Source organism: Scleropages formosus, chromosome 3 (assembly GCF_900964775.1).
Source record: "Scleropages formosus chromosome 3, fSclFor1.1, whole genome shotgun sequence".
Lineage (NCBI taxonomy): Eukaryota > Metazoa > Chordata > Actinopteri > Osteoglossiformes > Osteoglossidae > Scleropages > Scleropages formosus.
The window spans coordinates 27,245,045-27,261,272 of record NC_041808.1 but is presented as its reverse complement, the minus strand read 5'-3'; the positions used below and the strand labels follow the sequence as shown (position 1 = coordinate 27,261,272).

Genomic DNA, 16,228 nt, shown 5'->3' with positions numbered 1-16,228 from the left:
TTATTCCCGAATTGATACAGTAAATATTACTCTGTTGTATGAAGGGGTACATCACCGTAAGTAGCTCAACACTGTAAGTCACTCTGAATGAAAGTGAGACATAGAAAAAATAAAAAAATAATAATACATGTAATGTTAGATCTAAAACACATAACCCTGATGATACAGGCCACACCGAATGCTCTACAAACTCTATTGGCAGATAAAGTGTTAATGTTCTGTGCAGAGATCTGGTCTCCCAAAGGCAAGATATAGTCGGAAGTTTAATCACTCATCTCTGTTAGTTTAAGGAAGCTTATGAACACCTGGCTCGTCGTCTCGGGTAGCGGGGTGCTGGGAGGGGAGTCATAAAAAATGACGTGATTGACACTTTCCAAACAAGTCGGAGGGAAATGTTACTTTAGGTGCCCCTGCGCGAACATCCATCAGAGCTCGGCTCTCGGCTCGACTGCCTGGAATGTGGAACAAAGGAGGTATTTTTCACCCCGAGTTTACCGACGGGTCGCCCGTGCTAAGTCAATGATGGTGATGAGAGCCGTCCCTCGGAACATGAGGAGAACATTTTTTCCTGTCTGTTTGGCTGGGGGTCGAGGGCTCGGCTGGCGCTTCGCCAGCACTGTGGAAGGTTCCCCGCTTCCGATCACAGAAGGCACTTTTTCTTGCTTTGTTTACGGTTTTAAGATGTTTACGCATGCCTTCAAGCCTGACTTATTTGCATGAAAAAAGACACCTCTTCAGGGGACAGAGAGACACACCTCCCTGCCTTGGGGAGTTGCGCATGTTTGGAAATGTGGAACTTTCTTACTTTGAGACTAGGCCAGCAGGTGGCACAGCGGTTAGAGGTGTCATCTTACATCTAAAAGACCCAAGTTCAAATCTCACTTCCTGCTGCAGTAGCCTTGATCAAGGTACTTGCACTGGACCGACACGGTAAAAGTTCCCCATCTGTATTAATCAGTAAATCACTGCAAGTAGCTTAAAAGTGAAGAAAAGTGTCAGATAAATAAAAGAATGCTCGGTTCATTTGTTTTACACTCAAATGGCCACTACTAATCTTTTCCCTCCATTCCTCCAACATGTGTCCGGCCTGCGATATTAGAGCGCACCAGCAGCCAGACAAGCAATGTGCTGTAATGAGAAAAGACAGCAGGGAAGGTAGGTGCTGCTGCCCTGTGCTACATATTCATTTACCACTGGTGCCCCCCGCCAGGCTGCTGCAAGGGGGGTGGGGTTAGCCAAGCGCTCACGCGCCAGGTGCTCTGGAAGAGGAAGCGGGTCTGGTGACAAATGGCGGAAGGAGTGGCAGCAGTGGGAATGGTTTGTGTTGTGTGACAGAATACTCATTGATTGGGAGAAATGGTGCCCCCAGCTCCTGAGCTGTGCATTCAGATGTGGGCTTGAATCCAGCTCAGTCTGTGTGCAGACTGAACGTTCTCCCCATTTTCATGAGGGTGTTCTCCCACGGTCCAACGACATGTTTTTCCGGTGAATTTGGTGAATCTAAAAAAAATCTGCCTGGTGTGTGTGTGTATGTGTGTGTGCGTGTGTGTTGCACCACTCAGCTGTATAAATGGAGAAATGGCTGCAGGGAGCTTAGTGCAGTAAATTTAGCACTGTAATTTACCTTGGATGAAGGTATTGACTAAACACATATTAATAATCGTGATGTGTTTGAGTGAGGCGCTTTCCCGAACTGATACAGTGGAAATTACGCAGGTGTATAAATGGGTAAATCAGTGTAAGCAGTACTAAGTCACGATGGAGAAAAGCATCAGCTATAAATGAATACATGTCAATCTACTGATGATGAATTTGTGCAGCAACGCAAATACAGCTCTTTCCACACACTTTAACCATGGTTCAAGCAAGTCTGCCTTTTTCATTCAGCCAATTGTAGAAAAATTTGACAGTAAGCGGTCAGCGGCGACCGATGGCAGGCAGATGTTCGGCTCCGTCTGACCGCGCTGTTTCTGAGAACTTCACACGGTTATGTCCCGCTGAACCGTCCTCATCAGCTATGGGCAGCTGATTGTTGCATGAATTTTGTGTTATAATTCTGTTTGAGCCTGGATGGACACAAGGACGCACACACAGGACCGTGTACAGAAACCGAAGAGGAAATGGGCAGGGTCGTCGTGCTCCGGGGAGCAACCCTTACCTCCCTCGTTGTCCTTGGAGTCAGTGCAGACGGTCTCCATGGCAACATCGCACCCGGCCCCTCTCCAGCCGGACTGGCAGACACAATGCCAGCCGTTCTGGTCCAGGGTGCATCTCCCGTTGCTGTTGCACAAACCAGGGCATCCCTCTGTCAAGACAACGGTATCGGTCAAACCTCGTTGCAGATCGGTGGCGTCCAGCACTACGGCGCTAGTGTTTCAGTGAGTGTGTGTGTGTGTGTGTGTGTGAGTACGTGTGTGTGCGTGCGTGTTGGGACAGCGGGTGGAAGTGGGGAATAGAGGGCACGGTGGACATCTTCATTCCAAACAAACAAAAGAGGTACAATAATATAAAAAGAAAAATAACATCCGGTGGACATATACCGACATGAACTGGAGACAGGCCTCGAGAAATGCACAGACACTGTAATTTCACCTGAATGCAAAGGTGGCTTTCAAAAAACACATTCCCTTATTCCTCCACTGAGGGATGCATTGTGGAAAATCACAGTAGAAGCAGATTTTCACTAATGATGAGAACCAGGTCCAATAAAATGCTTTAAAACCTGGGATGGTTTAACTTATCATATTTCCTGCCAATATCGCTGTTCGGTATCTAGCCTGTTATGTTCGGAGAAATATTTTTAATTAACTGATTTGTTTTTTTAAAAAAATAAACTTTTTAATTGAAATTTTTAAAATGAAAAATTTCAAGATTTTTATTGCACTGAAATGGTTGTTGCGCAACTTGGCGTTTTACATAAAATCCAAATTTGATCCCAGAAGAAGATGAACAGTCTCTCGCATCATTCATGTGAAGTTACAGCAGACTCAAAATAAAAGCACAAAGTATAGGGGACTTTTTTCGTTTATTTCCACGTCTATACTTTATGCCAGTATTACATTCCTTTTCACAGATTATGCAAAGCCCGGGAAATAATTAAAGCAGCTTAGCATCTATTCTAACAAAACATTGGTGTTCAGGCCGCAAACAGATGAAACGAGACCAACAGGTTCCCCAACAAGCGTAACAGCTGTGTGTGAATGTGTGTGTGTGTGTGTGTGTGTGTGTGTGTGTGTGTGTGTGTGCGTGTGCGCGCGCGCGTGTGCGCGCTGACCAGTCGGGACGGACAGGAATGAGATACGATAGAAGGACCACAATAAAACATTTATAGACTAAACAGAGACACGTTTGATGCCGTGCTTCAAGACAGAGAGCCGGGAGGGATTGTTTGCGACAATCTCCCTGGGGCTTTGGTTCCATTACCTTTATATCCTATCTTGTCTGCCATTATTGGTGAGGAGAAGGAAAGTTGGGGAAAGAAAATTAAAATACTTATCTCTGAAGGATGCTTTAGACTGACAAACATGTAGGAACAAAATAGGCAAAGGGGGGAAAAAAATGGAAAAGCAGAACACCAGATAGTGGCTGACACAGAATTTCATAAATCGTTGTGTGTTTCGATTGCAGATTAAGACTTTCGCCATGATGCGCGATGACATCTCCGAAGATCGCGGCGACATGACGGCTTCCGTCGGAAACCGAATTTGGAGGGACGTCTGGCTGGACTGACGCCCCTTTACAGTTAGCTTCACAGTTATTTTGTCAGTTCATGACGACTTATCCATTAACGTCACTTCCGACAAGAACATTAACGTTATACAAAAAAAAAAAGGCATTTGGATGTTTTATTCTATGGTTCTGGGTTAAATAATGAGATGACACTTGATTGCAATAGTCAATAAAAGAAACGGACACTGAAAAGGGAAGGGCCGTTAGAAAAATCGGCAGCGTTACAGGAATTACAAGGAAAGCACACGGTGAAAGAGAGGGAAAGCACAGTACCTTGTACTATCTTATCCAGATAGTGAGCTTGAGAGATTAAAAGGAGAAAGAGAACAGACATCTCAGAGCAGTGTTTTCACACGACAGTAAATTCCCTAACATGACATACAAATAAGCTGAAGAGAGCTGACATACCCAGGAAGGCCAGGGGGACATCTTCACCGAGGAAATTACATTTCCTCTTAGCCCACTGACAGTGGCTTCAGAGGGCCCACTTAAGGGCACCATCTGCGCACATGTGTGAACAATAATAATGCGCAAGGCGACGAAATGTGTTAATCTTACTTAATGACTTCCATTTCTGCATGTTGCATTTCACAGAAACAGCTCTGAATGTTGCATTAGAAAGTCAACGGAAACCAGTAAGATGGGATTCGAGCAGCATTTTCGGAAAAGCAATCACAGACGCGGCTACAGCTACTGCAATGCTTTATTGCGGCGCAGCAGGGGCGTTCCGGTTAGAGTTACCACCTAACACTCGAAAGAGCCATGTTTGACTCCCACCTCCTGGAACGAGCCCCGTCCGTGCCTCGGTGCTACTGAGTCCCTTCCAGCATGCAAGAACTGTCTCGGAATCTATTTTGGACTCACACCTCCTCCCAATACTGCGGTACCCTTAATGAAGGTCCTAGCCCTAAACTGATTGAAAAAAAAAAAAAAAAAACCTGCTGCATAAATGAGTAAATCAGTGCACGTATCTTACTATTGTAAGTTGCTTTGTGTCAGCGAAATAAATAAATGAGACCAAGTTTAATGCATCTGCTGTTCTCTGTGAAGGTGTATTTGTGATATGAACTCACACCTGATGTTGGGAAGTGACAAGTGCAAAATATCACTGCATTTCTCAGCCTCCCGGCACTACTGGGAACATTAACTGTTGCTAAGTTGAGAACTGTATCTATGAAATAAGCATGATTTTTTTGAAACTCATATCACTTGTACAGCACCAGTCCAAAGTTTGAGGGGGATGAACTGCATATAAGAGCGAGAGAAAAGCAACACACAAGCGTTCTTCACCTTTGGGAACTGTAGCAGAAGAGCTGCACGGACATGGTGTCATTTCCTGATCAACCTTGTTTATTGAGTATTTTGTGGAGAAAAATGAATAAAATGTTCTAGGAAGTACCTTCAAACTTCTCACTGGCTCTACAGACTACACACCAATCCAAGAAACTCTGTAAATAAATTGCACACTGTCCCTACATTTAACGTAACTGTGAATTTTCTTCCCGAACGTGCTGACAGTCTAAACAGCAGTCATTCAGACACCGGTCCCAACAAAAAAAAAAAAAAAAAATGTTTTATCCCCCAAAAAATTATAAGTTTCTGACTTACTGGGAGAGTGCAGAGTGCGTGGGGTTGTTTAACGCAGTTACACATGAAACCCATTCTGGTCAATGCTGACATTAACCACACCATATGGCATTGCAAGGCGTGGTGCAGTATGAAAACTAGTGATTTAGACTGACTCTGTGCAGAGGGAAGACCTCGGGTTTGAATCCACCCTCCAGCTATAGCACCCTTGATCAAGGTACTGACCCTGAGCTGCTCCACTAAAAATCACCCTGCTCTATAAGTGGGTAAATCAGTGTACGCAGGTCAGTATACACACCTAACAGTGCATGTTGCTTTGAAAGACTCGTTTATGATACATAAAGAATATCACTAATAAAAAAACCAGCCATCGGCCCAAGACCCTGGCACTGAAGTAGCCACTGGGGTGCCACAGTTATCCATCTAGATTGACCTCCACACACAGAACAGGAGAATGAATTGCCCTTTACAGACGTGATTGGCCACATTCTATAGCCACATGAGGACAAGTGACATTAATCTATTAGAAATGACACACGTCTATCATGTCCTACCAGCTCTCCCTCCAAGGAGAAGGCAATGCTCTGATTTACAGTATCTTAATTGCCACTTAGAATTGAAGTGTGTAACTGCCCTTTAGCTGAAGGTAAATACACAGTTAAATCACCATTAACAGAAGGATGGACTCCAATGACAGATCTGCAGTTACCTGCTCCTCCACCGTCCTCTTGCTGCATTACTGCAGTGCACTATAAATGTCCCCTTCAATTCTCTTTGCCAATAAGGCACAATGTACTCTTTGTGTTAATACGCTTTTGAGCACAAAGCCGGATAGAGCAGCAGACAGAAAAACAAAAGGGCAGTAGTAAACCTTGCTTGCTTAAAGGAAACCAGAAACTAAAGTACACCGAAGACGAACAGATCGTTTGACATTTTAAAACTCGTGCCTACAAATTTCAAGTGAGATGCCTTAAGCAAATACTCTGCATTTTAGCTCAAGCAGTGGACTCGTGTGCCTGGCAATGAGAGCATGATGGACGCTGATACCATTCACCGATACATTATGTGCTGTGATTTATGCCGTCGTACAGCGATGATGTTTGAAACATCTCATTTTGCAGCGATACAAATGAACCTTATGAATATTAATTCCTGAAATGAATCCCAGCGTCTGTGAAGACATTTGTACCTAGATCTTTTTAAAACATTAAATATTCAGACTGGAAAATCAGTTAAGTTTTGTAACTATAACAAATGTACGTTACATAAGCGGCATCGCCATGACAGTGCTGTTAATCACTGTGGATTAAAGTGTCTGCTGTGCGGGTAAAATGACCGCACTGAGCTGTCCCTTCACATGCCATGAAATGGGATTAAAGCTGCTCTGTCAAAGTGGAATTTATTTTAGCCTTAAAACAATATGCTATCTTTGTTCAGGTTGAAAAGGGTGCACATTATTATCTTTTTGCTTCTTTGAGCCATTTTTGACACAATAGAGATTAATACATTCAGGAATGTCATCATGTTGGGCCTTTAAGCCTCCCAGTTCCATTCTTTAGAGTTGGAAGAATCCTGGCAGCTACATTCCTTACAGACACTGCACTGAAACAATCTCCACTCTTCAAATTTTCTATTAAAAAGCGTTCTAGGTGCAAACATCAAACAACAGATAAAGGAAGCGCAACATAAGAAACATTCGATCAATAAATACAAAATAAAACACCCATGTCAGATAAGTGCAGGTGCAAATTTATTCAAATGCCCAAATCACAAAGTGGTGTTCTTTGTTCACAGAAATTCCATATCATAAAAATTTGTCGTCGTCACCAGCTACGATACGTGCTAGTTTAAACCACGCGTTTCCCTTGAACCGAATCTCTACCGTCCAAACGCACACACTTTAATAATTTAGAGATTCTAATGAGGAGACAATGCCTAATCTGCTGGACAGAAAAGATCACATGTAAAATAACAGAAGGATTCAGCAGAGGTTTGCCACTGCAAGCTAATCTATTTCCGAGAACGAGACCATTATTTTTGTCGACTAAGCAGTGCGCGCTTACATTCGTACCCGCCGCCCTGCTGAGAATTAAACTGGAACAAAGAATGCATTCCAGTCATGCGCACACAGCTACACACACTCATGTATACACACTAAATAACCATCGGGCTTTGGCAATGACCTGAAGAGCGAGGCTCTGCAATCAATACTCTCTCCAGCTGAAACGTCCCATGAAGAGTTTCGCCATGGGAATGGGATACACAACCACTTATTTGCCAGTGTTTCTGCCTGTTCATAACACATATAATGAGGTGTTCCGTGACTTTAATGGGATATCTCAAAATGGTCCAGCGCCGCGGGCAGCTAACCACCACGTTGGACATTCCACAGATGAGAAAGGGTATTAGTCATCTGAGGTTCAGGTTTACAGCACCAATTTCCTAATCTTCTATGTGTGTCCCTTTGCTCATCTCTCTCTGTTGGCCTCCTATAGCCATTTGTATCAAGGTCAACGCTGATTGGGGCCTAAAAGATGGTCAAAAGACCTGCACCCCAACACCCAGAGGACCTGATAATTCCCTAAACCCCAGCAAGAGCGCTGTGCTCCTCCACCTCTGGCTGCCTGGTGGTCCCACTCAAAAGGGTCCAAAATCCAAAGTGCATGGTTTCTCATTTCTTCCCTAACGCGCTGACATGACCTCCCTCGGTTCCTCGGAGCTGCTGCATCCCTTCCAGCATTCGAGAACTGTCTCGGAGCTCATTTGTTTTGGACTCACTTCTCTGCTGATCTCCTGGAACCTTCAGAAGTTAGTCCCTCGCCATTAATTATCTACCTATTTTCCTATTTGTATGTCACTTCAGTAAACAGCTGCTGGAGTATGTGTGCCAGCCACGACAAGGGCTCGTGGCTGTACTGAACAAACAAGCAGTGCCAGAATAATCGGGTGTATGCATCTAAGCCCTCTATTTTCCGGTACTTCTGTTTACTCTAAGCAGTACTCCGTTTTGGCAAACTGTGTTGGCCAAATGCATAAGTGTAAATGTAAACGTAAATGTAAACCCCCCCCCCCCGGAACCCTCTGTAGACCTTACAGACAGTTCAGCCCCCAGCAGACCTTACCTATGGTGCAGTGTTCCCCGTTCCAGCCCTGGCTGCACTCGCACTTCCCGTCCCTGCAGGTGCCGTGCTCGGCGCAGCGCGGGTGACACGCCCGCTGGTCACAGGCCGCACCCGTCCAGCCTTCCTCGCAGCGGCAAGCCCCGCCCACACAAACGCCGTGGGAGCCGCAGTCCACCGTGCACACCTCTGCCGGAAGGGACAGAAAGCAGGAGGACCAGGATTCACTCGGGTGTGAGGAGGGATAAAACTGGAAAAGTGTACACCGCTTTAAAAGCATCTACTTTGCAATCATGGGTGGTTCCAATAACATGGTTCCTTAAGGGCAACAGCGTCTACTTAGCAATCGTGGTTAAATTCCAGTAAAACGATTCCCTCCAGCGTAAACCAAAATGGATGCTATGGTAAAAAGACAGAGATCTAGCTGACTCAGTGTTTTTTCTTCGTTCCTGGCTGGATTCATCACTGTCAAAAAAAGCCATCATCCTAGAACAAAGGGCCCTTTAAAGAAAAAAATGGTAACTCCCATCATCCTCAACATTGTGGGTGTGGGCTTCTGTCATATATCAAAAAACCCTCTTTTGATTAAAGCAAGTATAAGGGGCTTATGAAAATGTGTGCAGACATGGGGGTGTTTGCAGGTGAGCAGGGCCTGTCTCTCTGAGAGCGGGTGTACGCTGGATCTGTGCCCGTGCTGAAAGCCTCCGACACATTACGGCACTTGGTGCGCATTACAATCAGAGAGTGGACCTGGGCTCCGCAGCCAATAAGTGCGGCTGCTGCAGGAATGTAATTATAGTGCCGGGAAATCCGTGTAAGTGCAAGCGAGGCCCAGCCCACGTCCCGCGCAGAAAGGGCAGAGTGGGCGTAATGCACCCTCCAGCAGCGGAGGGGGCAGTCGAAAACAAAAGACAAGCATGGATGATAAATTAAAAATGTGACACAGCACTTACATGAAACATTGCATGTGTGACAGCTACCTCTTTGTGCTTGTGGAGGGAATATTGTATGAACTGGAAAAAAAAAGCCAGCGGAGAAACATGGTAGCTTGTGAAACCCCAGACCGGTACTGTGCTTCCACAGTCCTGCCTCTACACTTAGGAGTCTAGAGATTATGATCTTTACACTGATTTCAGTCGCAAAAAACATCATTTTAACCCTTGGGCTGAGTCTGAGACAGTCATCTGTTTTTCTCACATTTCATACTCTTTGCTCTATATTGACCCATTTACACCATTATCTAACATAAATACGGTTTCCTTAATCTGAATGGCATAAGGCTTCCTGACATGTTTCACACTAGTCAACTGAACACAAGTAGTTAATGATCAGCAGTTTTGCTGAATTTTATGTGTCAGACCTGACTGGTCACAGGGCATGAACGGGTGAGACTATAAAAAAATCTATATGTATATAGAATAAATAATACATAAATGCAGTCCCACCGACTCCCATTCTTTGTTCACATGAGTCAGCACCTTCGTACCGTCAAACAGGGGTACAAATACAAAAAGTGGGAGGTGTAACTAGTAGGTGTTTGCTTACTCTACCTAGGTTTATGCGTTTATGGAGGCATGCAAACCAGGTGAGGTGTTGGCGCCCCCTTACTTTGTGCGTAACGCTATAATTTCTTCCGTGCGTTGCATCGAATTTCTACTAATGCTGCAAAGACAAACACCACCTCAGAAAGGTCAGCCGGTTTACTGAGGATTAGAATACCCAGGAATAGAAACAGAAGTAAAGGTACATGGTAGACTGAGAATCTGAATTTGTACCAAACACCGTTTCCTTTTTTTTCACTGTTTTGTCTCTCTCGCTCTTCTAAAGGACAATTTTCATGCCCTTCCGAATGAGGATTTTTTTTCCCCCCCTCGATTGAGAGACGCTGGAACGGTCTGATTAACCTCGGTCCTCCAGAGTATTAACAGGCCCTGAGAGAGGAGCATTTGATTCTAAGGGTCCCTTTTTCCACGAGAATCAATGTAATCAATTTTTCATTAGTGCAAAGGTGTTTATCTGCCTTTAGCACACTGGCTTCCTGCAGGGCGGTGTCGATTCACGCCATGCATTTATTAATTAAAGTGTGTTAAACTCAACTCTAATGCAGAGCTAATTAATAGAAAAGCCGGCGCTGGTGGGACACGGATGCGACCAAATTTAAGTGGGACGACATCACGGCCCGTCTTCCAAATATGAGAAAAACAGGTACTACAGTTAGGAAAAGCAGTGCGTCTGAACATCTTCAGAATCCACGATGACTTGAAGACAGAGTCGAGTTTTCTCTGCCTGTCTGGAGACTGTGCTGTGTGCATTAAAGCTACACAGCAAAAGAGGTGATAATCATGGCTGGATAATAACTAGTATTTAACAACAACTTGCTAAGTTTCTACCCCTATAAATTCGACATAAACCACAAATAAAACTGTTTTTTTTTGGTGGAGGTACTTACCCATGGCGCAGTCGGGCCCTGTCCAGTTACTATCGCAAGCGCACGTCCCGCTCTCGGCCTGGTAGGTGCCGTGACCCGAGCACTGGTCCGGGCACATGGTCTTCAGAATCTCGCAGCTCACACCCCCCCAGCCAGGGCTGCAGTGACACTCCCCATGGAGACACACGCCATGGGAAGAGCATGTTGGGTCCAAGCAGTCCGCTGTGGGGTCAGTAAGAAATGGCACAGTCATACTAAATTCTCCCATCAACGTTCTGGGCACGCTCATCACACTAAAAACCCTGCTCATACTAAATCATTAGTAAAAGGAACCAGAACGATCTTGATCTGACACCTACGGGACCTGATCACTACCTACACCCGGAAAGAGAAGCGGTCTCGCTCATAGGGCCTCTAAAATAGAAGGCTAACGTGTGTTTGGTTTTAGCTCGGATGCGGTGAAATGAGCTGCCTCTCTCACTCAGAGGTGCTGAATCCATTTCAACATTCAACAAGGGTCTCAAAAGGCAACTCTTCAGTTCCAATTTTTCTGCCGATCTCCAATGTGCTCCATAAACTTGCATCACAGCATCTTTCGCAATCACTTTTATATTCTGCAGTTTTGTACACTATCAATTCTACATGCAGCTACCTGCAATGTGCGTTGGCGAAATTGATGGTGTTGAACAAACTGACTTTGCTCTGACAACAGAGTGCCGGTCTAGAGCTCTTCATCTGTTAGTGAAATGCACTTTTGTTTATTCCGAGTTGTACGCCCTTTGGAGAAAAGAGTGCGCTAAAAGAATATACGTAAATGGCATTAGTATGACACATTGGTTAAATGCCTTTGCTGAAGCCCTTTATACTGCAGTATCTAGTGACTTGTATAACAAAACACAATGAACTATGGGTGTAGTTACAGTTTGGTTACTGAAGAAATCCATTTGCATTCTGTCGATTTTGGAGACGTGTGATATAACTCCTATGTCTTTTCTTTATTCCAACTGACATCCGCATTAAACCAAACGGAAAGGTCATTGCGGTCGAACGCGACGATATCTCCCTACAGTCAAACCCGCTACCTGATACAGTCTCTATCTGAATTGCGTCAGAAAATGTCGAATTGTCTCGGTGAAAATGCCACAGCCTAGCCACCTTTGAATCTTCTGGAAAGCGAATTCTGCCGTGTGGTTTTTATGCACCTGATAATTTGCGGCATCAAGCTGGAAAACGCACTCCCAACGGGGCTACTGAGACAGGCCGAGACGAGCGGGACCCTACATGGGACAGCGAGGAAAACCCTGGGGTTCTGTTCCTTCTAATTCTCCCTAATATGCTGAGAGATGATGAGATTTAATTACACATTCAGCTCCATAGTATTTTAAACATGGGGTCACCGTCCTCAAAAGGTAATTCCATCAAGTGATTGTATTACACTCTGGCCAAGAATCATTAAAATCAATTACGCTGAATACAGCGGCGTGTTAAAGAACAGTGTGGTAAAGCCCATATGCATGTTCGGGGGCCATTAGAGCCATATGAGAACACACACAAGTGACAAGGTGGTGGACAAAGGAGAACACCTTCCGGCTGAAGGCGTCCATTCCCGCATAAATTGCAGTAAGGCTTGCGTTAGACAGGGATTTCTGTATCAGCAACCACATTAAGGCAATTATTTGCTCTGTGAAGTTGAAAACAGCAACGGTCTTTGGCGAGCGAAACCCACAGCTCACTTCATAAATTCCCCGACAGTAAGCGATTACTGAGAGGCTGAGCAATCAATGGCCGTTCATCAACAACAGCCGGTTGTAAGGCTGATGTACTGTAAAACCCAGAATGAACTCAACCTGTACAAGAAGCCATGCTTTGGAAGCAAGGATTTCTTTACTATAAACAGAATAAAAGTAGCAGAAAGAGAAATATCTTGATATGAAACATGATTTTTTTTGATAGTGCCCAGTTCCTTGTTTGTCCATCCATCCATCCATCCATCCATCCATCCATCCATCCATCCAGGTACACACCATTCTCCTATCCTTCTCCATGAATCCCTCCTCCTTCACACTACCTTCTTCGCAGTTGTCTCCCTTGTAGCCGGTGTTGCAGACACAGGAGCCCATGACACAGATGCCGTGGCCTCCGCACTGGATGTCGATGCACTGGCTGTTGGGCACGTCGCACTCCGTGCCCTTCCACCCGCTGAAGCACTGGCACCGCCCCCTGGAATACTGACCGTTCCCGCTGCACAGCACGGGGCAGGCGGCTGCGCGGAGTAATGAGCCATGCGCAATTACGGCAACCACACAACGCTCCACTGCTCATCGTTGTGTAGACTTAGCATTTACAAAGGGCATGTATATTTGCACGAGCATAACGATCACAGGCGAACAATGACTACTACAAGGAAAATCTACAAATTCTCCTTACATGCCTTCCAGCAAGAAGTGAGGGAATCATTAAATAATTTTCAGATTTTTCCTGCAATTACTTGCTTTTCTTTATGCGGTGTGGGGGGTCCCTAAAGCTCAAAGTGTTATCAAAGTGTAATGCCGAGTAATATTTGAACTTGAGTGACAAACAGCTGTTAACCAATTACTACTTTCATTAAGGCAACGCGAAAATTGAACAGATAAATATTTGCAGTGCTGAAAAATTTATGGTGGAATGTTAAAAAATATATGGCAGCTGGAAACTCTGAATGTGTGTGCAAGGCTGACGTACCTCTTGAGCAGTCAGGTCCAAGGAACCCCGGGAAACAATGACACGTTCCAGAAAGACACTCTCCGTTTCCATGGCAATTGTATGGACACTCCATGATGGATTCTGTGCGGATATTAGAAACGGCATACTTGAACAACAGCGATTGCATTAATAGGTAATGCCAATTAAAGAGGCCCTTCCTCAATAAAGCTACTCCGGCTTTAATTTTGAGTAAGTATAATGCATTTCCATCATACTTTATCATATTTTCTCTTGCTGGCGGTAGTGAACAAAGCATCATATTATCACACCCAATTACCAGTTATGGGCTCTGCTCAAATTCAGTGTGGAAATCATGCAAAGTGCTTCAGCGATTGCATACGTTATCTAATCTGCATGTGGGTTGACTGCACGCGTGTGATGTGATTACAAACACAGCGGAATTACGTCCAACTTCTGGAAGCAGATTGTCTCCAAAGCGACACACGATACCAAGCTACGCGCACTGACTCATCTGTATAGCTGGGCAATTTTCAATGTATCTGTCCTGGGAACGTACTTTGATTAAGGCTACTACAACAGCAGGTGGGATTTCAAGATGTGTCCTCCAGTTGTGAGGTGAGAGCTGTAACTTCTACACCACCTCCTGCCCCCATTCACCCAGCTTTAATGTATTACACAAAAGGACTGTTCTGAGAGTGTACAGACTTTGTGTCTCAGTGGGGGCAGGCAGCCCGCGGCACAGCACTCACCGACAACAATGGTGTTGTAGGACACCTGCTCGGAGTTGCGCCCATCATTGTAGAAGGCCAGGTGCCAGAGGCCCGTGTCCAGGTACTGAATGAAGCCGGCCTCGTGCACGGCCACCGAGCGCGGCCTCCTCCCCGCCAGCTCCGGCTCCGTCACGCTGCGCTTCTCTTTGGCGATGAGGCGGCTGCCGTCCACCAGCTCCACAAAGTCATACTGGACACGTGGAGACAGGACACAGTCTGCAAAAGCTTCATACGTTTACATTTGTTCATTTAGCAGATGCTTTTCTCCAAAGCGACACTCGAAAAACAGGAATAACCTGCATTTCGTTAGACACGTAGTTTTCACTGAAAATATAAAAAAGGAAATCAAAAATATGAAGTTCTTCAAATCTTGTGTAAAAGCTGCAGCACTTTCACTATGCTAATAAAAGTGTGTGGCCATTGTATTTTCACTAAAAAGGTTGCCGTGGTTACTGTTATTATTATTTATTATTGCAATTTAAGGATAAGTGTCTTGATCTAGGACGCAACGTGATACCAGGATATTTAAAAACTGCAAGATACTTTTCCTACCTAGCACAAACATGCTTAGGTTTTCAAAAGCCTGCAAAAGGAACTTGCAAAAAAATGTAAAAAAATCTGAAAAAAATTTATATCTAAAAACATCAAAGCAATTGCTTTTATCCATATCATATCCGTTTCTCCACCAGATAACTTTCATTTACAAAGAGCCAACAGTTCTTTCTTACACCAGCTGGTGAAGAAAAAAAGTAAAGGGAACTATCATCTGATTATATATAAAACCTTTGATTATGAACTTCCAATATTGATTATTAGCCTGGCGATTGGAGACCCGACACTAGTTACGTTCTACTGGAGGGTGAAAGAGATATTAATAAGGGACTTTGATACATTAATTCACAAGTGACCATGTTCTTTACACTTTAATGTTCAAACCGCTTTGTGTCAAGTTCAGCTCTCAGTTTTCATTAACATTTTAATGTTTTTTTTTTTTTTTTTAACCTCAGGGAACAATAGGAGAAAAAGGCAATAAGAAACAAAGAAGATTAAAAATTGAAGACAGTTGAAAAGTAAAAGAAAACCTGCAAGAGTACAGCTGATGCACTCGAAAAATTCACGACATGCACTTTGGATTCGAAGCAAAGTGTCTACACTAAGAGTAAAATAATTTATACAAGCTGAGGCTACATGTTCGTAACCCACAACGATTGAGAATAAGGTCACTGCCCTCACGACCTTGCTGGTGCCAAGTGATTTGGCCACAAGAATTACTGCTGACAATAACTGCAAGACATTTCTGAGAAGTAGAAAAAAATTCTAATGCAGGAAATGTTAAAGCGTCAAAAAAACGCAGAAAAAATAAAAAACCCATGAAATGCATTTTTAATGCACAGAGGCAGAGCGGTCGTTGCGCCCACTCGCTTCATGTGGGCTTGGTGATGATGGGAAAGGAATGGCAACGAAGTGGACTGGCGACCCCTGTGAGTGACGGGTTAAGGGCCAAAATATGTTGGCGGTGGACGAGCACTGCATTGCCAGCCCTGCGTGCACGGGGTTCGAGGTGTCAGGAGTTTAGGAAACACACTTATGTGGGGGTCACAGACCACCCGACCGGGACCTCGGCTGTACCTGTGTGTGTGATGGCGGCAGGCCCTTCCTGCCGTAGACCCCGATCAGCGCGTCCTTCTGCACAGAGATGTTGAACTTGAGGAACTGCGGCTGGTCGATGAAGAGCTGTGAACGCCAGAAGATCCCCGGCGGCACCTCCTGAGCTGCACGGCGGCCCACGTCCACCTCGCCCGTGTCGATGGTGTTGTTCTCCTGCAGGAACACGCCCAGCTTCCCTGGGGTGACACACGACGGGACTTGTCAGAGCAGTGAGCAAGAGCACT

The 16,228-nt window shown here is 44.8% G+C and overlaps 1 protein-coding gene across 3 annotated transcripts in view; it reads right to left on the bottom strand.

Moving 5' to 3' along the window:
- The window catches only part of LOC108926009 (teneurin-3), a 224,057-nt gene that overhangs the window by 41,604 nt on the left and 166,225 nt on the right, over positions 1-16,228 (bottom strand). For 2 of the 3 annotated variants that reach the window (XM_029250391.1, XM_029250393.1), the window contains 9 exons: positions 15,966-16,180; positions 14,316-14,526; positions 13,585-13,686; positions 12,932-13,126; positions 10,885-11,085; positions 8,439-8,624; positions 4,003-4,029; positions 3,424-3,441; positions 2,159-2,305 (listed from right to left, as the gene is read on the bottom strand). In XM_029250391.1, the coding sequence (XP_029106224.1) occupies positions 2,159-2,305; positions 3,424-3,441; positions 4,003-4,029; positions 8,439-8,624; positions 10,885-11,085; positions 12,932-13,126; positions 13,585-13,686; positions 14,316-14,526; positions 15,966-16,180 (1,302 nt within the window). The remainder of the gene's footprint in view (positions 1-2,158; positions 2,306-3,423; positions 3,442-4,002; positions 4,030-8,438; positions 8,625-10,884; positions 11,086-12,931; positions 13,127-13,584; positions 13,687-14,315; positions 14,527-15,965; positions 16,181-16,228) is intronic. The other variant, XM_029250392.1, reaches the window with a different exon arrangement.